Source organism: Chiloscyllium plagiosum, chromosome 37, assembly GCF_004010195.1.
Source record: "Chiloscyllium plagiosum isolate BGI_BamShark_2017 chromosome 37, ASM401019v2, whole genome shotgun sequence".
Classification (NCBI taxonomy): domain Eukaryota; kingdom Metazoa; phylum Chordata; class Chondrichthyes; order Orectolobiformes; family Hemiscylliidae; genus Chiloscyllium; species Chiloscyllium plagiosum.
The window spans coordinates 18,187,061-18,210,001 of NC_057746.1; the positions used below are offsets into that span (position 1 = coordinate 18,187,061).

General features: G+C 47.4%; 1 protein-coding gene across 1 annotated transcript in view; it reads left to right on the forward strand.

Moving 5' to 3' along the window:
* Positions 1-22,467, forward strand: part of LOC122541249 (E3 ubiquitin-protein ligase TRIM69-like) — a 69,016-nt gene extending 46,549 nt beyond the window's left edge. Inside the window, exons 7-10 of the mRNA XM_043677866.1 lie at positions 4,546-4,779; positions 10,066-10,088; positions 11,046-11,164; positions 21,987-22,467. Coding sequence (XP_043533801.1) covers positions 4,546-4,779; positions 10,066-10,088; positions 11,046-11,164; positions 21,987-22,465 — 855 coding nt within the window. The 3' untranslated portion in view covers positions 22,466-22,467. The remainder of the gene's footprint in view (positions 1-4,545; positions 4,780-10,065; positions 10,089-11,045; positions 11,165-21,986) is intronic.
* The last annotated feature ends 474 nt before the right edge of the window (positions 22,468-22,941 follow it).

The following is a 22,941-nucleotide window of genomic DNA, read 5'->3' on the forward strand; positions in this document are numbered from 1 at the left end:
CAGATTCAAACCACTATAAATGCCGGACGAAAGATCACAGAAGCGCTTCACAGGAGGCTCCCAAGCACTGAGGATGTCACCTAGACAGGGGACGAAACGTCTGCAACTCATATTCCCAGCTCGGCGAACAGAACCACAACGACGAATCTCTCCATTCAAGGTTTTATGTAATGAATTGAATTTAAATGGTACGTTGCACCAGGGGGATTTGAGATTGGATCATTCGGCCTAGCTTGCTGGTTATGCTATTATACTCAGTTATAGTCACAGGGAATATTGCATTGTGCCCCTTTTCATTTCCCAGTGCCTGGTTATACTTCCATCCATGCTGAAAATGTGTTGCTGGAAAAGCGTATCAGGTCAGGCAGCATCCAGGGAACAGGAGAATCGACGTTTCGGGCATAAGCCCTTCTTCCATCCATGACATTCCAGTCTCTACCGTCTCACCAAAGTGACCAGTCATTGCCTGTGCAATGCCCAATAGGTGCCCACATGCTCTGGGGCTGTGTGGACACTGCAGGGGAACCCAATCTGTTCTCAAACAATGGCCACACTGATGTCCATTCCAGTGGAGGCACCACCTAACGAGAGAAGGATCTCTTGCAGATGGTATTCCTCCCTGGAACAAAAGACATTTTTTATTCTTTCATTGGACGAGCACTTTGCTGGCTGGGCCAGAGTTTATTGCCCGTCCCCTAGTTGCCCCTTGAGAAGGTGGTGGTGAGCTGCCTTCTTGAACTGCTGCAGTCCATGTGGTGCAGACAGATGCTGTTAAGGAGGGAATTCCAGGATTTTGACCCAGCGACGGTGAAGGAACGGTAATATATTTCCTAATCAGGATGGTGAGTCGTTTGGAGGGGAACTTGAAGGTGGCGGTGTTTCCATATATCTGCTGCCCATGTCCTTCTAGATGGAAGAGACCCCATGGGCTTGGAAGGTCCTGTCTGCGGAGCCTTGGTGAATTTCTGAAGTGCATCTTGAGGATGGTCCATGTTGAGAATTGCATCCCGTCCACTGTTGCTTTTCGGTATACCTGGACCCAACTCAGCAGAGACTGGACTTTGGCCTATTGCACCCTTTAGCTCTGTAAGAATCTACTCAACATTGAATCAGTTGAACAAATTCCACTGGTTGGGGATTCCAGAATTAGGGGCGTAGTCTGAGAATTAGGGCCAGACCGTTCAGGAGAGACCTTAGGAACCACCTCCACACACAAGATGGTAGGGGGTTGGAACTCTTTTGCACAAATGGCTGTGGAAGTTGTTAGTTTTAAATCTGACCCATCTTCCTTGAGCAAAGGTATGAGGGGATGTGGGCCAAAGACAACTATTTGAAGTTAGGCCACAGATCAGCCATGAGCTTTTTGAATGGCAGTACAGGCTCAAGGGGCTGAATGGCCTCCTCCTGCTCTTTTTAAATGGCGTCTTTGTAATTTGAGGCAAGTCCTAAATGCATGTTTGTCACATTGTTTGCAGAGACCCCTGTAGCTGTAGTGAGATGGTGTATTGCTGTCTCTAATAACCCCACCATGATTTAAGGCCAAATATCTCAACAGATGGAGATAAGAAAGAGGATCTGAGACTACAGTTGGTCTCAAGGGACATCAATCACCCAACATAGCACAATGCCAGTCCACATTTAACCCTGTCAGCTGGCCTGGTAGAAAAGACATCACTCAGTGACTGCTCACCCTCAGAAGGCCAAGATTCAATTCTTAGTCTGTGTTCAATTCTCAGCCATCAGGTTTATAATTAACCTCATGCTCCTGACAAAATCAAACAAAAGTCCCTGACAATTCCCACCATTGCAATTTTTTCCATCAAATAACTGGCGCCGCGGGACAAGAGTCCAGTCGAGTAACCATGAACAAAATGATGATACAATGTGTTTTTTTTAAAAAAAAATCACTGTTCCCTACAAGAGCAGTTCGTCATCACTAAGATGAGTAGCGAGTTTAAGGGGAGGTTTCGTCATGGTGTTTAACATCACAAGGAGCGTCCATAGAGGAAATGAAGACAAGTGTTTCCAATGGCTGGAGGAGCTCGACAATCAGAGGAGACAGATTGAAAATGACTGGCCACAGAGTGGAGAACGGTATAAAACACCAGTTCACACCCAGTTGGACGATTGTGCCCAATTCTGGACACCACCATCCAATCAAAATGCTAAGGCCTTGGAGAGATTTATTAGAATCGTTCCAGGGCTGAGCTACTTCAGTTAGACTGATAGGCCGAGATAAGTCTGGATTGTTATCCTTTGGATAGTGGAGATTGAGGGGACATGCAGTAAATATGATAGAGTGAATTAATGCTTCCACTGACAGAAGGCTGAAAACCAGAAACCACAGATTTAAGATAAGTGGCGTCGAAATGAGGATAACAATTGTTTTGTAGGGAGTTGATTTTCTCATTTCAAAAATATACTTTATTCTTAAAAATATCTTATGTACACACAGAGTCACAAATGTGGTTCGGTTCCGTACAGTGGCATATGGGAACAGACAAACATTGCAGTTTGACTCTATCCAAACAAACTAAATACATCTTTTCCATATACAAGATTATATTGGCATGCATTTTGTGGAGAATTGTTACTCAAGAATCTCTACCCAGGTACCTTTGTACCAAAAACAGTGCTATAAGAGGCAACTTGTAAACTTTTTACTGTACTCCCCTGAGTAGATGTGACAGCACACTCTTCGACTCATAGAGATGTACAGCACGGAAGCAGACCCTTCGCTCCAACTCGTTCACACTGACCAGATATCCTACATAAATCATGTCCCACTTGCCAGCACTTGGCCTATATCCCTTCCTATTCATGTCCCCATCCACATGCCTTTTAAATATTGTAATTGTACCAGCCTCCACCACTTCCTCTAGCAGCTCATTCCATACACGCACCACCCTCTGCGTGAAAATGTTGCCCCTTGGATCCATTTCAAATCTTTCCCCTCTCACCCTGAACCCATGCCCTCTCCCACCCCAGGGAAAACCTTTGTCTATTTATCCTATCCATGCCCCTCATGATTTTATAAACCTCTATAAGGTCACCCCTCAGCCTCCGACGCTCCAGGAAAAACAGTCGCAGCCTATTCAACCCCCTCCCTATAGCTCAAACCCTCCAAGCCTGGCAACATCCTTGCAAATCATTTCTGAACCCTTTCAATAGGAGGGAGACCAGAGTTGCACACAGTATTCCAAAAGTGACCTCACCGAGGTCCTGTACAGCCGCAACATGATCTCCCAGCTCCTATGGCCTGGCCAAAAAAGGAAAGCCTTCTTCACTATCCTATCTACCTGCAACTCCACTTTCAAGGAACGAATTGTAATTCTAATACTAATCCAAAATGCTACCTGAATAGACAGTGGAGGCAGATCCAATTGTAATTCTTGAGAAGCACTAAGATGAAAAAAGTGTAACATTGGCAAAGCAATAGAGTTTGTGGGATTGGACTATTCTTTGACAAAACCAGTATCGGTCCGATGGGCTGCAAAGCCATCTTCGGCAGTGCAGCACAGGTCGCTGTCAGGTGGAAACAGAGTCAAGGCCCACCAAAGCAGTTCTCTCAACTCTGCGATAGCAGTGGCTGGGTGGACTTGCCAGAGGACTGAGTGGAGCTACAGCAGGGGTAAAAGTAGGAGGATTGTGCAGTTTTGTGGGATGTGGGTGTCGCTGGCTGGGCCCAGCATTCACTGCCTGTCCCTAGTTGCCCCCTTGAAAAGGTAGTGGTGAGCTGCCTTCTTGAACCGCTGCAGTCCACCTGCTGTGGGTTGTCCCACAATGCCCTGAGGGAAGGAATTCCAGGATTTTGACCCAGCGACAGTGAAGGAGAAGTGATATATTTCCTAGTCAGGGTGGTGAGTGTCTTGGAGGGGAACTTGCAGGGGGTGGTGTTCCCATGTATCTGCTGCCCTTGTCTTTCTAGATGGAAGTGGTCGTGGGTTTGGAAGGTGCTGTCTGACGATCATTGGTGAATTTCTGCAGTGCATCTTGTAGATGGTACACACTGCTGCTACTGAGCGTTGGTGGTGGAGGGAGTGGATGCTTGTGGATGTGGTGCCAATCAAGTGGGCTGCTTTGTCCTGGATGGTGCCGAGCCTCTTGATTGTTGTTGGAGCTGCACCCATCCAGGCAAGTGGGGAGTATTCCATCACACTCCTGACTTGTGCCTTGTAGATGGTGGACAGGCTTTGGAGAGTCAGGAGGTGAGTTACTCGCTGTAGTATAACTAGCATCTGACCTGCTCTTGTAGCCACTGAGTTTATGCGGCGAGTTCAGATGAGTTTCGGGTCAGTGGTAACTCCCAGGATGTTGATAGTGGGGGTTGCGGTGATGGTAACACCATTGAATGGCAAGGGGCGATGGCTAGATTGTCTCTTATTGGAGATGGCCATAGCCTGGCATTAATGTGGCAGCGAATGTTACTTGCCACTTGCCAGGATGTTGTCCAGATCTTGTTGTGAGCCAGGGGGGGTGGGGAAGGTGGCATTGTCAGTGGGTGAGAATCCACTGTGATCTGAGCTTGCCGTCTGTATCAAACAGGACAGGACGGAGACTATAAAGGGTCGCATCGCCTCAGAGTTCGAGGCACTCCACACCTTCCTGCAGGAGGAGCAGGACATTGTCCTGGGCAGGCTTCGAGAGGAGGAGGACAAACTCCTGCAAGAGATGCAGGAGAACCTGAATAAGGTGCACGCAGAGAAATCCACCCTGGAAACCATGCTCGTCAGTGTTCAACAAAAACTCAACGAGGAAGACCCTGTCTGCTTACTCCAGGTAAGACTCTTGGGGAATCCCGCCCATCTGGCCTATTCCAGGCAGGAAGAGGAGGTAGGGATTGGGCTGTAGGTGGATCTCCACTTTAACTTTGAGTCAGAACTCTTATTGAAGGCCATAAGGGCCATCGCAAGGCGTCCCACAGAAACTGTATTGGACAACGAGACAAATAGAGGGAAGGGCACAGGACCTACAACCTCAGCTGAAAAAGGGTCAGTTTTGTAGAAAGAGTAGATGGAAAATAGAAACATAGCAACAAGGTACAGGAGTAGGCCATTCGGCCCTTCGAGCCTGCACTACCATTCAATATAATCGGGGCTGATCATGCAATCTCAGTATCCCACTCTCGCTCTCTCTCTCTGTACCCCTTTAGTTGCAAGGCCCATGCCCAGCTCCCTCTTGAATATATCTAAAGAACTGGCTTCCTGTGAGAGAGAATTTCACAGGTTCCCAACTCTCTGAGTGAAGAAATTATTCCTCATTTCAGTCCTGAATGGTTCACCCCTTATTGTCAAACTGTGAGCCCTCGTTCTGGACTCCCCCCAAACATTGAGTCATAGATTCAGAGAGATGTACAGCACAGAAACAGACCCTTCGTTCCAACACATCCGTCCGGACCAGATATCCCAACCCAATCTAGTCCCACCTGCCAGCACTTGGCTCATATCCCTCCAAACCCTTCCTATTCATATACCCATCCAAATGCCTCTTAAATGTTGCAATTGTACCAGCCTCCACCACTTCCTCTTGCAGCTCACCACCCTCTGTGTGAAAACGTTGCCCCTTAGGTCTCTTTTATACCTTTCCCCTCTCACCCTAAACCTATGCCCTCTAGTTCTGGGCTACCCAACCCCAGGGGAAAGACTTTGTCTATTAATCCTATCCATGCCCCTCATAATTTTGTAAACCTCTATAAGGTCACCCCTCAGCCTCCGACACTCCAGGGAAAACAGCCCCAGCCTTTTCAGCCTCACCTTATAGCTCAAGTCCTCCAACCCTGGCAACATCCTTGTAAATCTTTTATCAACTCTTTCAAGTTTCATAACTTCTTTCTGATAGGAAGGAGACCAGAATTGCACATAATATTCCAAACGTGGCCTAAACAATTACCTGTACAGGCGCAACATGACCTCCCAACTCCTGTACTCAATACTCTGACTAATAAAGGAAAGCATACCAAACACCTTCTTCACTATCCTATTTACCTGAGACTCCACTTTCAAGGAGCTATGAACCTGCATTCCAAGGTCTCTTTGTTCAGCAACACTCTTTAGGACCTTACCATTAAGTGTATAAGTCCTGCTAAAATTTGCTTTCCCAAAATGCAGCACCTCACATTTATCTGAATTAAACTCCATCTGCCACTTCTCAGCCCATTGGCCCATCTGATCAAGATCCCATTGTAATCTGAGGTAACCTTCTTCACTGTCCACTACACCTCCAATTTTGGTGTCATCTGCAAACTTACTATGACTATCCCTAATTAGTCCTTGCCTTTCCAAATACATGTACATCCTGTCCCTCAGGATTCCCTCCAACAACTTGCCCACCACTGAGGTCAGGCTCAGGCTCACCGGTCTATAGTTCCCTGGCTTGTCTTTACCGCCCTTCTTAAACAGTGGCACCACGTTAGCCAACCTCCAGTCTTCCGGCATCTCACCTGTGACTATTGATAATACAAATATCTCAGCAAGAGACCCAGCAATCACCTCTCTAGCTTCCCACAGAGTTCTAAGGTACACCTGATCAGGTCCTGGGGATTTATCCACCTTATGCGTATCAAGACATCCAGCACTTCCTCCTCTGAAATATGGACATTTTTCAAGGTGTCACTATCTATTTCCCTACATTCTATATCTTCCATATCCTTTTCCACAGTAAATACTGATGCAAAATTTCATTTAGTATCTCCCCCATTTTCTGCAGCTCCACACAAAGGCTGCCTTGCCGAACTTTGAGGGGCCCTATTCTCTCCCCAGTTACCCTTTTGTCCTTAATGTATTTGTAAAAACCCTTTGGATTCTCCTTAATTCTATTTGCCAAAGCTATCTCATGTCCCCTTTTTGCCCTCCTGATTTCCCTCTTAAGTACACTCCTACTGTCTTTATATTCTAAGGATTCACTCTATCTATCCCGTCTATACCTGACATATGTTTCCTTTTTTTCTTAAGCAAACACTCAATTTCTTTTGTCATCCAGCAATCCCTATACGTACCAGCCTTCCCTTTCACCCTGACAGGAATATACTTTCTCTGGATTCTCGTTATGTCATTTCTGAAGGCTTCCCATTTTCCAGCCATCCCTTTACCTGCGAACATCTGCCCCAATCAACTTTTGAAAGTTCTTGCCTAATACCATCAAAATTGGTCTTTCTCCAATTTAGAACTTCAACTTTTAGATCTGGTCTATCCTTTTCCATCACTATTTTAAATCTAATAGAATTATGGTCACTGGCCCAAAAGTGCTCCCCCCACTGACACCTCAGTCACCTGCCCTGCCTTATTTCCCAAGACTAGATCAAGTTTTGCACCTTCTCTAGTAGATACATCCACATACTGAATCAGAAAATTGTCTTGTACACACTTAAAAAAATTCCTCTCCAGCTAAACCCTTAACACTATGGCAGTCCCAGTCTATGTTTGGAAAGTTAAAATCCCTGACCATAACCACCCTATTATTCTTACAGATACCTGAGACCTCCTTACAAGTTTGTTTCTCAATTTCCCTCTGACCATCAGGGGGTCTATAATACAACCCCGATAAGGTGATCATCCTTTTCTTGTTTCTCAGTTCCACCCAAATATCTTCCCTGGATGTATTTCCGGGAATATCCTCCCTCAGCACAGCTGTAATGCTATCCCTTATCAAAACAAATCTCCCTGCCAGTATATTAGTCCCATTCCAATTTAGGTGCAATCTGGCCTCTGGAACATTCTTCAGAGTTGTCAGAGCTGCACTCATCCGGGCAGGGGTCAGAATGATTTCTTTATTTCCGGAGCTCCTTGAGGGCTGCTTTTTGAGTTTCAGGGCCTGCGTTTTGCCTTTGAAGGACTCCTTTTTCACACACGCTAATTCTTTTATGAGATGACACAGTCGTGCGGTAACATTTCCCTTCTGCATGCACGTGGAATTGTGTTCAGGTTCTCTTTAGAGAGATAACACAGTTCGATAAGGGGCTGTAAGAATACGTATACATTGTTAAAATGGGAATCGATTAATACAATGTCTGAAATGTAACCCTCCCAACCTACAGATACCCTTCTTCATACCATACCCCCTCACCCCATTACAGAGTGGCATGGGATCCCTTGTTACTCTCTTCTGCACTCCCAGATGTTACGGACCAGTCCAAAACCCCCTGCTCAAGAGATAATCCATTTCAAAACATTCGCTTATTTTAAAAGCAAATATTAGGTTTTGCATTCCAGATGCAATCCCATTAGTCAAACTACTGGATTTAAAGCAAAATGCACTTTATCCATCCACTATAGTTAAAGTGCAACAAAAAAAGAGTAGGAATTGGAATAACTTCACTCTCTTGGAACACTTACCAGTTGATACAGTAACTATTACTCATTAACTGTTCCAATACAGTAACATCCCCTAAACACAACATTGGCACAAGTTCCTCACAAGGACCAGGCAATGGCTGTTTCCAACAAGAGACAATCTCATCATTGTCTTGACATTGAATGTCCCCCACCCCCACCCCCCAACATTCTGGGGGCTACCATTGACCGTAAACTACAATGGGCTAGCCCTGGCCTTCTTAGCGCAGTAGGCAGCACGTCAGTCTCATAATCTGAGTTCAATCCTCAGAGAAGGCATATTTGTGGCTGTTCACCACCTAGCGATTTTCTTGGGCGGCACGATGGTTCAGTGGTTAGCACTGCTGCCTCACAGCACCAGGGACCCGGGTTCGATTTCCACCTCGGGCAACTGTCTGTGTGGAGTTTGCACATTCTCCCCGTGACTGTGTGGGTTTCCTCCGGGGGCTCCGGTTTCCTCCCACAGTCCAAAGATGTACAGGTTGGGTGAATTGGCCATGCTAAATTGTCCGTAGTGCTGGGTGCACAAGTCAGGGGTGAATGTAGGGGAATGGGTCTGGGTGGGTTGCTTTTCGGAGAATCAGTGTGGACTTGTTGGGATGAAGGGCCTGTTTCCACACTGCAGGGAATCTAATCTAATGGCTACAAGAGCAGATCAGAGGCTGGAAATTCTGTCGGTAAGCAACTCACCTCGAGACTCCCCAAAGTCTGTCCACCATCTACAAGGCTCAAGTGGCAGCAGTGTTTAACATCTGCAAGATGCATTGCAGTGTCACTTCAAAAGGACTTTCCAAATGGATCAAAATCCTGGAATGCTGGTTCTAATGTAGAGTAGGTGACACTCTATGGACCACAAAAGTTCTGGAAAACACCTTACTACCATCACCATCTTCTCCTGGGCAACTGGGGCTGGGGGAAAAATGCCCAGTCAATGAAGCCCTCCTTCCGTGAACAAAGCTCATACAGTTGCTGCCATGTGAGAAATCATGTGTGGAGTTTGCATGATCCCCCCGTGTCTGTGTGTGTTTCCTCTGGGGTGCTCCAGTTTCCTCCCAAGTGTAGGTTAGGTGGATTGGCCATGTTAAATTGCCCACAGTGTCCAGGGATGTGCAGGTTAGGGTGGATTGGCCATGTTAAATTGCCCACGGTGTCCAGGGATGTGCAGGTTAGGTTGATTGACCATGTTAAATTGCCCACAGTGTCCAGGGATGTGCAGGTTAGGTTGATTGACCATGTTAAATTGCCCACGGTGTCCAGGGATGTGCAGGTTAGGTGGATTGGCCATGGGATATTGCCCTGTAGTTTCGAGGGATGTGCAGGTTGGGTGGGTTAGCCATGGTAAAATTCCCATGCAGGGTTTGGGTATGCGATGCAGGGGGGTAGATCTGGGCGGAATGCTCCTCAGAGGGTCAGTGCCGACTCAATGGGCTGAAAAGCCTCTTTCAGCACTGTAGGGATCCTATGGTTCGATCTTCCTCCTCCCTCATACCTCAGTCTGCTACCATTCCCGTTCCTCAATTCCTCTGCCACGGCTTTCCGGACCTGATACCCACTGAGGCTCACTGGCCTCAGCCACTGATTGTTGTCACTTGTTGCTGTAGTGAAATAGCTTTTGTGCTGATTTGTCTAAATAATAACAATGTGCTGCTGTCTTCCTGTTCTGAGCACTTCTGAGATGTTGGAATGTGTTACTGTGATCTTTCATCTCAGTCTTTATTGTATTCCCTTCATTTCACAGGACATCAAAGACCTGTCAGAAAGGTAAGATCAGAATAGTTATTTTGCAATATCCTTATGCGCACATGCCAACATTCATAGGTTAAAAATCATACAACATCAGGTTGATGTAGATTAGATTATCTACAGTGTGGAAACAGGCCCTTCAGCCCAACAATTCCACACCGACCCTCCGAAGAGTAATCCACCCAGACCCATTCCCTACGGATAATTTAGCATGGCCATTTCACTTGATGTGCATATCTTTGGACTGTGGGAGGAAACCAGAGCACCTGGAGGAAACCCACGCAGACACGGGGAGAATGTGCAAACTCCACACAGTCACCTGAGGTGGGAATTGAACCTGGGTCCTTGGCAATGTGAGGCAGCTGTGCTAACCACTGAGCTACCGTGCCACCCATTAATTTCGTATTTTTGTTGAATTCAAATTCCACCATCTGCTGTTGAGAGATTTGAACCTGGTCCCCAGAACATTCCCTGGGTCTCTGGATTAACAGCCCAGCGATAATACCACTAGGCCATTGCCTCCCCCCCTAAAACTAATAGAATTACGGACACTGGCCCCAAAGTGCTCCCCCACTCACATCTCAGTCACCTGCCCTTCTTAATTTCCCAAGAGTAGGTCAAGTTTTCACCCAAGGCAGGGATCAAACCTGGGTCCCTAGCGTTGTGAGGCAGCTGTGCTAACCACTGAGCCAGGGTTCAGAAAATACTTGCAAGGATGTAGGAGGGTTTGAGCTTTAGGGAGAGGCTGCCATCCTTACCTGGTCAGGCCTACATGTGACTCCAGACCCACAGCAACATTACCTTTGGGTAATGAAAGCTCAGCCAATATATGCTGGCGCAGACAAGTGACCCCTCCCCCCCCCCATCCAATGAATTGTAAAAAGAGGAATAGTACTAGAATGGGGTTGGGAAATGAGTGAGGCACAATCCGCTGTGAAAATAACTCAAGCTTCCGCCATCTTCTCCATTCAACAGGCTGAAGCAAGGCGTTGCGAGCTGTGAGGTTGTCCCAGCCCGAAGGTTGAACGTTGGCTCTTTTCAGGGCCCCTTGCAGTATGCGGTGTGGAAGAAGATGAGAAAACGGATCAGTCCAGGTGAGGCACTGCACAGGTTAAAATGGTAAGCACGCACAATAACAACAGCCACTACCATCACATCGGGATACAGGCTAACAACTAAGAAAAAAAGCGTCACAGCCATAGAATCACAAGAGCCATTACAATCATGCAATGAGGCCGTTTGGCACATCATTTTGACACTAGCTCTCAGAATGAGCATTTCACAAGGTCCTACTCCCCACGCTACTCAGGTAGTCCTGCCTGTGCTTCCTTCTAAAACATACAAACCTGACTCCCTTTTGAATGCCTTAATTAAACCTGTCTCCACCATAGTCCCAGGCATTGCACTTCCAGACCCGAACAAGGGAGTGTGTCACTTTTGCTTTGGTTTGACTGGTGCCCTGGTGTTTTTGAACCCCTTGCAAGCTAGGAATGTTTTCCCCACATCAACTCAGTCCAGAGCCTTCACAATGTCCAATGCATCTGTCAAATTTCCACTCAGCCCTCTTCTCCTGAAGAAAAACCCAGCGTCTCCGATCTACCCTCTTGACAGAAGGTACAGATAACCTTCTATATCCTTGTCACATCCCGAAACACTTGACAACCATTGTTTTTGGCCGTAAAGTGTCAACACTGGTACGATGAGGGATGTGTGGCAGCTGCTGTGCGGCAGCTGCTGTGCTAATACCAGTAAACAGCCAGTGAGATAAATGATCCGATAAGCTGCAATTTACTGATATGACCTGCGGATCGATATTGGCAGCAACACCAGGGATGTCTCTCCTGGTCTTCCTTGAAAGAGTGTCACAGGATCTCCTGACTGTACAGATGAGTCCTTGCTATGAGGCAGTAGCCTAACGTCTGTACAGTTGGCAGAGTTCCCTCAGTAGCGCATGAGAGTGAATGCATTGCAGACTGAGTTCCCTGAGATGGGGCTTGAACTCACAATGTTGCACATGCATATGACCCAAAATCTGCGGTACTGAGGAACTACAGCATTGTCAGCTGAGCCATCTGCTTGAATACCAGGGTGGCTCAGTGGTTAGCACTGCTGCCTCACAGTGCCAGGGACCCGGGTTTGGTTCCACCCTCGGGTGATTGCCTGTGTGGAGTTTGTATATTCTTCCCGTGTCTGCATGGGTTGCCTCTGGGTGCTCCAGTTTCCTCTCATAGCCCAAAGATGTGCGGGTTAAGTGAATTGGCCATGCTAAATTCCCATAGTGTTCAGGGATATGTAGTTTGGATGGCTTGGCCATGGGAAATTGCCCCATAGATTCCAGGGATGTACAGGTGGAAGCAGATATGATAGGAACATTAAGATAAGCACATGAGCATGTACTAGGGTGGCACAGTAGCTCAGTGGTTAGTGCTGCTGCCTCACAGCACCAGTGACCCAGGTTCAATTCTAGCCTCGGGCCAACTTTCTGTGTAGAGTTTGCACATTCTCCCTGTGATTGTGTGGGTTTCCTCCCACAGTTCAAAGGTGTCCAGGTTAGGTGGACCAGCCATGCTCAATTGATCTGGCTGGGATGCTCTTCGGAAGATCAGTCTCAATGGGCTGAATGGCTTCTTTGCACTATAGGAATTCTATGATTCTAAAGTCGCACCAAAGTTATAGCTGAGGAAGGTAGAATGTGCCTTCTTCCTGGTCAATATTCATCCCCAATTTAACTTAAAAGGGATGATTCGTTCCCAATTACATTGCAGTTAGGACTTACAAAAAGAACTGAATTGATTGGAGAGCACTTTGGGAGGTCTGAGGCCAGGAAAGGTGCTATATGAATGCAAAAACAAAGTCATTATGCGTAACTTTGCAAGTTTTACAATGGCTACTTCTGTGTCATCCAGACAAGCTCAAGTCATCAGTTACAAGCATGGATTGATTGCTGGGCCCCACCATATCTCGATTTGTAATTTTAATAAAATCAACCTTTTAATTTACACCTCTGGGCCAGGTCGGACTTAGAAACTGGGCCTCCTAGCTCCAAGGTAGGGAATTTACCACATGGGTTCCATCCTAGATATTTCCCTAATCAACATGAAGATACAGCAGCTGGAGTAAATGGAAGTTGAATCTGGGTCTTCCGGCTCAGAGGCAGAAGCATTACCACTGTGCTACAAGGGTTCCCACACCATATCTAGTCTCTTCTGACCATTTGACTCCAACTCAAACTCTTCATTCCCGGCAACAGTCTGGTAAATCTCTTCTGATCCCTCTCCAGCTAAATAATACCCTTCCTGTAACAAGACAACTAGAACTGGGCACAGTGCTCCAGAAAAAGCCTCACCAACATCCTGTACAACTTCAACATGACATCCCAATTCCTGTATTCAAAGATAGACAATAGACAATAGACAGTAGGTGCAGGAGTAGGCCATTCTGCCCTTCGAGCCTGCACCACCATTCATTATGATCCACCCATCAGCGGAAACATGTTTCCTGCCTCCAGAGTGTCCAAACCTTTCATAATCTCATATGTCTCAATCAGATCCCCTCTCAGCCTTCTAATCTCAAGGGTATACAAGCCCAGTCACTCCAGTCTTTCAACTGAACAATGAAGGCGAGCGTGCTAAACGCCTTCTTAAGCAGCCTGTCTATACGTGATGCAAACTTCAGAGTTATGCACCTGAACCCCTGGGTCTGTCTGTTCTACAACATGGCCCAAGGCCTTACTTTTAATTGTATAAGTCGTGTCTTTGTTTGTTTTACCAAAATGTAATATCTCAAATTTATCCAAATTAAACTTTATCTGCCACTCCTCAGCCCATTGATCCAATTGATCAAGATATCTTTGTAATCTTGGATAATCTTCCTCACTGTCCAGTAAACCACCAACCTTGGTGTCATCTGCAAACTTATTAACCATGTATTCTATATTCTCATCTAAATCATTTAAATAAATAACAAACAAAAGTGGGCCCAGTACCGATCCCTGTGGAACACCACTGGTCACAGGCCTCCAGTCTAAAAAACAACCTTCCACCATCACACTGTGTCTCCTACCTTTAAGCCAACTTTGTATCCAGTTGGTAACAAGACAACTAGAACTGGGCACAGTGCTCCAGAAAAAGTCTCACCAACATCCTGTACAACTTCAACATGACATCCCAATTCCTGTATTCAAAGATAGACAATAGACAGTAGCTGCAGGAGTCGGCCATTCTGCCCTTCGAGCCTGCACCACCATTCAATATGATCATGGCTGATCATCCTTAATCAGTATCCTGTTCCTGCCTTATCTCCATAACCCTTGATTCTACTATCCTTGAGAGCTCTATCCAACTCTTTCTTAAATGAATCCAGAGACTGGGCCTCCACTGCCCTCTGGGGCAGAGCATTCCACACAGGCACCACTCTCTGGGTGAAGAGGTTTCTCCTCATCTCTTGGTAAGCTCAGCCTGAATCCTATGTGACCTAACATCACCAATTAGTCGACCATTTGGAACCTTGTCAAAGGCTTTACTATAGTGCAAGAAAACAGCGTCCACTGCTCTGCCCTCATCGATCTTATTTGGTAACGCACAGAAATGTAATGTCCATGCTTCTGAGCTGGGAGGCCTAAGTTCAAATCTTACTCAGTCCTGAGCTGCATCGTAATGTCGGTGAACGGGTTGATTAGAAAATATCTGCAGAGAAATGTTCAGGTTTTCTTTTTTTCTGAAAAGAAACACAATGTCCCTTGACCTTCCTCTGTGAGATTGACGTTCGTTTCCAGGGACAATCCTGGAGAGGTTTGAACACCCCAATAAGTTCCAGCCTGCACCTTTGCTTCCTGTTTGAGAGCCAGCTGTCACACTGGCTCTCGGATGGATGTCTGCAGGTGCATCTTTTGACTTGGTGAGGCGAGGCTGAGTAGCCACAGATAGCGAGTTCCAAGATGACTGTGCAGCTCTGCTTTCACATGGTGGTTTCACACGCCTCTACTCTCTGAAGCGTTCATTCACTGCAGGCAGCAAGGTAATGCGTGGGCTAGCACCACTTGAAATCCCTTCACCCTCTCCGCACTGTCAACCTGCACCTGAATAAATGGTGGATCTCAGAGACGGTCGGGGGAAGTTCAGATACAGCACGTGATTTCCTATCGATCACCCCCCAGCCAGTCTGCAGGGTTCAGTCGCACACAGCTTTACCCTGTGTATTTACCACATTGGACTCAGTGTGTTTTTCCTGACAGGAATGAAAGATTTATCCAGGCTTTTAATCGGTTTGGGTCAGGTGGCATTTCAATTCTGAGCCAGTGCATCTGTTCCACAACAGGCCTGAAGTTTATGGAGCTCTTGCCTTTCCAAGGAACAGACAGTTGATCCTGCGGATAACGCAGCAACTCGTTGGTATCCAGTGACATCCCATAAACCCTAGTGTTCTACTTCAGTTGCTGAAGGATAGATAATGGCCACCTGAATTGGTTTCTTCACCATCCATTAAAGACAGGAACTCAGTTTCAAATCTATTTTCAACACTCTCTTATTCAGCGCTCCCTTATGCCAGCTCTCTGACAGTGTAGCACTCCTTCAGTACTGACCCTCCGACAGTGCAGTACTCCCTCAGTACTGACCCTCTGTCAGTGCGGTTCTCCCTCAGTACTGACCCTCTGACAGTGTGACATTCCCTCAGTACTGACCCTCTGACTGCGGCACTTCCTCACTACTGACCCTCTGACTGTGCGGCACTCCCTCAGTTCTGACCCTCTGACAGTGCGGCACTCCCTCAGTATTGACCCTCTGACAGTGCAGCACTCCCTCAGTACTGACCCTCTGACAGTGCGGCACTTCCTCAGTACTGATCCTTTGATAGTGCGTCACTCTCTCTGTGCTGATCCTCTGACAGGGCAGCACTCCCTCAGTACTGACCCTCTGACAGTGCGACACTCCCTCAGTACTGACCCTCTGACAGTGCAGCACTCACACAGTAGTGACCCTCTGACAGTGCGGCACTCACTCAGTACTGACCCTCTGACAGTGCGGCACTCCCTCAGTACTGACCCTCTGACAGTGCGACACTCCCTCAGTACTGACCCTCTGACAGTGCGGCACTCCCTCAGTACNAGGGAGTGTTGCTGAACAAAGAGACCTTGGAGTGCAGGTTCATAGCTCCTTGAAAGTGGAGTCACAATTAGATAGGATAGTGAAGGCAGCGTTTGGTATGTTTTCCTTTATTGGTCAGAGTATTGAGTACAGGATTTGGGAGATCATGTTGCGGCTGTACATGACTTTGGTGAGGTCGCTTTTGGAATATTGTGCGCAATTCTGGACTCCTTCCTTTCAGAAAGATGTGAAAATTGAAAGGGTTCAGAAAAGATTCACAAGGATGTTGCCAGGATTGGAGGATTTGGGCTATAGGGTGAGGTTGAATAGGCTGGGGCTGTTTTCTCTGGAGCATCAGAGGCTGAGGAGTGACCTTATCGAGGTTTATAAAATCATGAGGGGCATGGATAGGATAAGTAGAGAAAGTCTTTCCCCGGGGTTGGGGGAGTCCAGAACTATAGGGTATAGGTTTAGGATGAGAGGGGAAAGATTGAAAAGGGACCTAAGGGGCAATATTTTCACGCAGAGGGTGGTGCATGTATGGAATGAGCTGACAGAGGAAGTGGTGGAGGCTGGTACAATTACAACATTTAAAAGGCATCTGGACGGGGACATGAATAGGAAGGGGTTAGAGGGATATGGGCCGGGTGCTGGCAAATGGGATTAATTTAGGATACCTAGTCGGCATGGACGGGTTGAACCGAATGGTCTGTTTCTGTGCCGTATGTCTCTTTGACTCTATCCAAGTATCCTTAACAGGAGCATACTAAAACATACCAGACCACCAAGATGAGACATAAGACATCAAGATCAAACATTTTGTGGAAGAGGCAGATTCCGAGGAATGCTTTCAATGAGGAAAGGCTTAGGGAGGCCTTCCTGAAGCTTAAGGCTGAAGAAAGTTAAAGAATATTCAACTGACTGAAAGCATTGTCAGCACAAATGCACTCGCAACCCTTCGAAAGATCTTCAGAGCAACACTTGAAATGGATCGAATTTGCAGGGCTATGTGGAAGGAGTAGGTGGTGGGTGGGGTGGTTGAGAAGAATTGGGGTGCGCATGGACATCACGAGCCAAAAGGCCTTAGGATTCGAGCCGCACACTGGAGAGGCTGGGCTTAGAACCTTCCAGCATAGAACAAGGCCATTTAATCCATTCTGCCCCTGCTAGCCCTTTGAGCAAGCTCTCCAACTCCTCCTTGCCCTTTCCCCACAGCTCTGTCCATTATCCCCTTGACCGGGTCTCGGGACCGTCAGGTATTTTTCCGTCCAGAGGCTCCCTCCAGTGCGGAGGGAGCAGTTGGACAAAAAAATAACAGACAGAAGAAACAACGCAGTACAGTTTTACTGTTACAGTCTGTGGTTAACCACATCTCCTGTACCTCGCCTGCCAGCCCTGCTCACTCTCCCTCTCCACGCCATGTTCTCGGGTGCAGTAGCGCAAAGGTGCTGCTGTTTGAGGCGGATGTGAATACGATTGAGATCGCGTCAGGCCAGTGGTCAGAAATAACTTCCAGGCGCTTCTGCGGTTAACTCCAGGTGAATCTGGGTCAACATCGTGAAGCACCGGGCCACGCAAGACAACTCGCGCACCTGCTGTGTCAGCTTTGGCTCAGTCGATAGCACATTCGCCATTCCCCCCTCACCCCTGAGTCTGGGAGGGTTCCCAGTTCAAGTCCCATCACAGCCTGATGATCCATGCTGACTCTCCCATTGGAGCTGAGGGAGTAATGCATTGTCTTTCGAAGGTGTTGATTCGTTGGTGCAAAGCAATGCAGTTACCTTCAATGTGTGGGCTGCTATTTACAGCACCAAGAACAAAACTACTATCTCATCGGTTAGGTGGAGCTTGCTGTGTGTAAATTGACCGCAAGCTTTCTCAAGTCGCAACTGTAAATCATTGACTGTAAGACATGTGCTCATGAACATAGAACACAGAACAGTACAGCACAGTACAGGCCGTTCAGCCCACGATGCTGTGCCAAGCATTTATCTTAATCTAAGAGCAACCTAACCTACGCACCCCTCAACTTACTGCTGTCCATGTGCTTGCCCAGCAGTCACTTAAGTGTCTCTAATGTCTCTGACTCTACTCCCACTGCTGGCAGTGCATTCCAAGCACCCACCACTCTCTGTGTAAAGAATCTACCCCTGACATCTCGCCATCACCTCCCTCCAATCACCTTAAAATTATGCCCCCTTGTACAGCCATTTCTGCCCTGGGGAAAAGTCTCTGGCTATCTACTCTCTCTGTGCCTCTCACACCTCTATCAAGTCACCTCTCTTCCTTCTTCTCTCCAGGGTGAAAAGCCCAAGTTCACACAATCTCTCTTTGTAAGGCAAGCCCTCCAAGCTAGGCAGCATGCTGGTAGACCTCCTCTGCACTCTCTCCAAAGCATCTACAGCAACATCCTACCCCGGTTGCTACATTAATGCAAACCATTCCTTCATTTGAGCAATTATCTCATAATACTAGTGCGTAAACACCACGAGCTGGAGTAGGCTAATCGGCCCCTCGAGCCTGCTGCATCATTCAGTGACATCACGGCTGATCTGATTGGGGCCTCAATCCCACAATGCCGGAGGAGAATGTCAAGCTGAAGTGTATGCAACCTACTGCTAAAGGCTTTCTTTCCTTGTGAAAGGGGAGCAATTGTCTCGATAGGTGCAGCCCTGCGCGTTATTGCACATGGGTGATGTACCTAATATAGGTCACAAGAAGAACTTTCACCAGCTCGGGATATTCCCAAATCATGGGAATTATTTGAAAGTCTGGCCACTGTCCTGATGCAGGCAACGCAGCAACCAGTTTATCGACAGCAAGCTCCCAAAGCATAGATCCAGTTAAGGGAAAGCTGGAGAGAGAGAGGGAGAAAAGGGAATGGAAGGAAATGTTAATGGAAGTGGAATTAAGAAGGGTGGCACAAGATCCCTGAGGAACACTGATGCCACTAGACCAGAAGCCTGGAGTGATTCATGCTCTGGGGGCATTAATTCAAATCTCACCTTAGCAACTAGTGGAATTTAAATCTGATGAATAAATCTAGAAATATAAAGCTAGACTCATGAATAACTATTATCGGTGTTGGTAAAATCACGACTGGTATATTCATTTTCTTCAGGGAAGGGAAATCTGCCATCCTTACCATCTACACCTGACTCCAGACCCACAGCAATAGCACCTGACTCTTACCTGTCCTCTGAAATAAGCCTGGCAAACCACCCAGTTCAAGGGGAATAACGATTGGCAACAAATGCTGGCCTTGCCAGAGATGCCCATATCCGGTGAAAGGGCACACTGTTTAAAAAGTCATTGTGGACCATTGGCCCAAATGACAATAATCCTTCAACCAGTTCGACAAGGCTTCACAATCAAAATACTGCGGATGCTGGAAATCTAAAATGAAATGCAGTGAATGCTGGAGAAACTCAGCAGGTCCAGCAGAGTCTGCAGAGAGAGAAAAACAGAGTTGACGTTTTGAGTCATTCTGAAGAAGGGTCGTGCCGGACTGGAAACGTTAACTCTGTTTCTCTCTCTCTCCATTGCCAGACCTGCTGAGATTCGCCTGTATTAGCTTCCTAAAAACATAGAGGGGAGGCCATTGGGATTTTCAAGCCTGTTCCCCATTCATTACAACCATGGCCGATTATCCAACTCAATAGTCTGTACTCAGGATTTCTCCCCCCAGCATGCCACCCCCACATATCCTTTGACCCCTTTAGCCCCAGATGTAGTATTTAACTCTTCCTTGAAGCCATGCAATGCTAGCTTTCTGTGAAAACGAATTCCATAGGCTCACTACTCTCCAGGTGAAGAGATTTCCCTTGATCTCAGTCCTCAATGGTTTATCCTGTATCCTTAGACTGCGATCCCTGATTCTGGAATCCCTCGATCATCAGGAACATGATAAGAATTGTACAGTCAGGTCACTCAATTGGCACCCAGCTTCTCACCTCCTTATACATTTTTTTTTATAAACTCTATTAACCTATTTTTCCATTCAACTTCTTCAGAGATGTTACAACATATCTCTGAGGCAAGTAGGACTTGAACCCAGGCTTCCTGTTTCAAGGATAGAAACACTGAAACTGCACCACAAGAAGCCCCTCGGATTTCCTTATATTTATTTATTTAACCTATTTTCCTAACCAACTGTTCAAAGATGTTACTGTACACCTCTGGAGCAGGTGGGACTTGAACCCAGGCTTCCCGGTTCAAGGATAGAGACCATAAGACATAGGAGCAAAAATTAGGCCATTCAGCTCATCCAGTCTGCTCCGCCATTCAATCATGGCTGATGAGTTTCTCAGCCTCATTCTCCCACTTCCTGTAACCCTTGATCCCCTTGATACTCAAGAACCCATCGATCTGGCCACCACAGCCTTCTGTGGCAATGAATTCCATAGAATCACCACCCTCTGGCTGAAGAAGTTTCTCCATATCTCCGTTCCAAAGGATCTTCCCTTTACTCTAAGGCTGCCCCCTCAGTTCCTCGTCTCTCCCACCAATGGAAATATCTTCCCAACATCTACTCTATCCAGGCCATTCAGTATTCAATATGTTTCAATTAGATCCCCCCCCTCATCCTTCTAAACTCCATCGAGTATAGACACAGAATCCTCAAACATTCCTCACATGCTTAAGTTTTCAATCCTGCCACCATTCTCATGAACCTCCTCTGAAGACTCTCCAGGACCAGTACATCCTTCCTGAGGTGTATGAGGCCCAAGGCTGCACACAATATTCCAGATGTGGTCTCACCAGAGCCTGATAGAGTCTCAGATGTACATCCCTGCTATTTATAGTCAAGTCCTCTCAAAATAAGTGCCACTGTTGCATTTGTCTTCCTAATGACTGACTCAACCTGCAAGACAACTGCACCACAACAGGCCCCCTCAGAGCTCCTTATATTTTTATGTTTTCCTAATCAACTCATTCAAAGATCTTATCACACACCTTTGGAGCAGATGGGATTTGAACACTGATCCAGGCGTAGGGGCGCTACAACTGCCCTACAAAAGGTCCCTTTTGTCTTCTATTAAGATCAAAGACCATATATATTCTAGTAATAGTCGATCTCATGTAAAGGTCGACCCCCGTATTTTTGGCCAAATAACCTGGAATATTCCATATATCTCGTGTAAAGGTTGACACTAGTTCTTCGCAGGTAACAGAGTCGGTGTGCCATCCGTCATGTTCCAGTCCAGCTTTCCAGTCTGCCTGGTGTTCCGCTCTGCTCCCGGCCCACCAGTCTGTTGGCTGTTGTGTTCCACTCCGGGTTTTCAGAATTACCATAATCCGTGTTTTTTTTTTCGAGATCAGTTGGGTTTCTGCTTACGATACGGCATGGGTTTTGACGGGCAGGAATTTCAGCCCCTCAAAAACAGTATCCGTGTAATAGTCGACCCCATAAATTCAACCTTATAATATAGTCGGGACAGCGCGGTGGCTGAGTGGTTAGCACTGCTGCCTCACAGCACGAGGGACCCAGGTTCAATTCCAGCCTTGGGCGACTGTCTGTGTGGAGTTTGCACATTCTCGAGTTTGCTCCGGTTTCCTCCCACAGTCCAAAGATGTGCGGGTCAGGTGAATTGGCCGTGCTAACTATCCCAGAGAGTTAGGTGCATTAGTCAGAGGGAAATGGGATTGGGTGGGTTACTCTTCGGAGGGTCGGTGTGGACGTTTTGGGCCGAAGGGCCTGTTTCCACACTGTAGGGAATCTAATCTGGTCAAAAGAATGCGACTAATGCTCGAGTATGTACGGTAAATAAATCAGTGACGTTCCGTTGGCCAGTAATCAGACTTATTTTTCCTTCTCCCTCGCTCCCTGCAGTGCCGGCCCCGCTGACCCTTGACCCTCGCTCCGCCAACCCATACTTGGTGCTTTCGGAGGACCTGACTGCCGTCAAGTACTCGTACACCTCGCAGCAGCTGCCCGACAACCTGGAACGCTTCGACTTCTGCGCCTGCGTGCTGGCCTCGGAGGGGTTCGCCTCGGGGAAGCATTACTGGGAGGTGGAGGTGGGCGGCCAGCCGGACTGGGACGTGGGCGTGGCGGCGGAGTCCATCGACCGGGAGGGCTGGGTCATCCTCACGCCAGAGAACGGCTTCTGGACCTTCGGCCACGTGGAGCGCTCCCGCATCGGAGTCTACCTGGACCACGAAGAGGGCCAGGTCTCTTTCTACGACGCCGAGGAGATGACCCACCTCCACACCTTCGTGGACACCTTCAACGAGAAGCTCTTCCCGTTCTTCTACCCCAGCGCGGACACCAACACCGACCCTCTCAAAATCTGTCACCTGCTCCTCTGACAGGCCGGGCCGGGCTGGGCTGGGCTGGGCTGGGCTGGGCTGGGCTGGGCTGGGCTGAGGTGGGCTGGGGTCGTCAGAGATGGCAAGAAGGGTAAATGATTTCCATTTCCCTTCTTTAATTGTTTTGGAGATTGCTGGCTCAGGTCGAAACGTGTGGCACTGGAAAAACACAACACAGCATAAGCTTTGCATCCTGAAACGTTAACTCTCCTGACCCTCGGATGCTGCCTGGCCTGCTGTGCTTTTCCAGCGCCACACTCTTCGCCTCCGATCTCCAGCATCTGCAGTCCTCACTTTCTCCCATTGCTAGCTGGACCTCAGTTTTCTGCCTCTTGTCTGCTCTTGAACTGAGTGGGACAGCTCAGGGCTAACCACGTGGCTTTGCGTATGGAGCCACGTGCAGGTAAGGCCAGTTTCAGATGTTAGCTGGAGTACTGTCCACTGTTTGTGTTATAGGATGGACGCCATTGCATAGA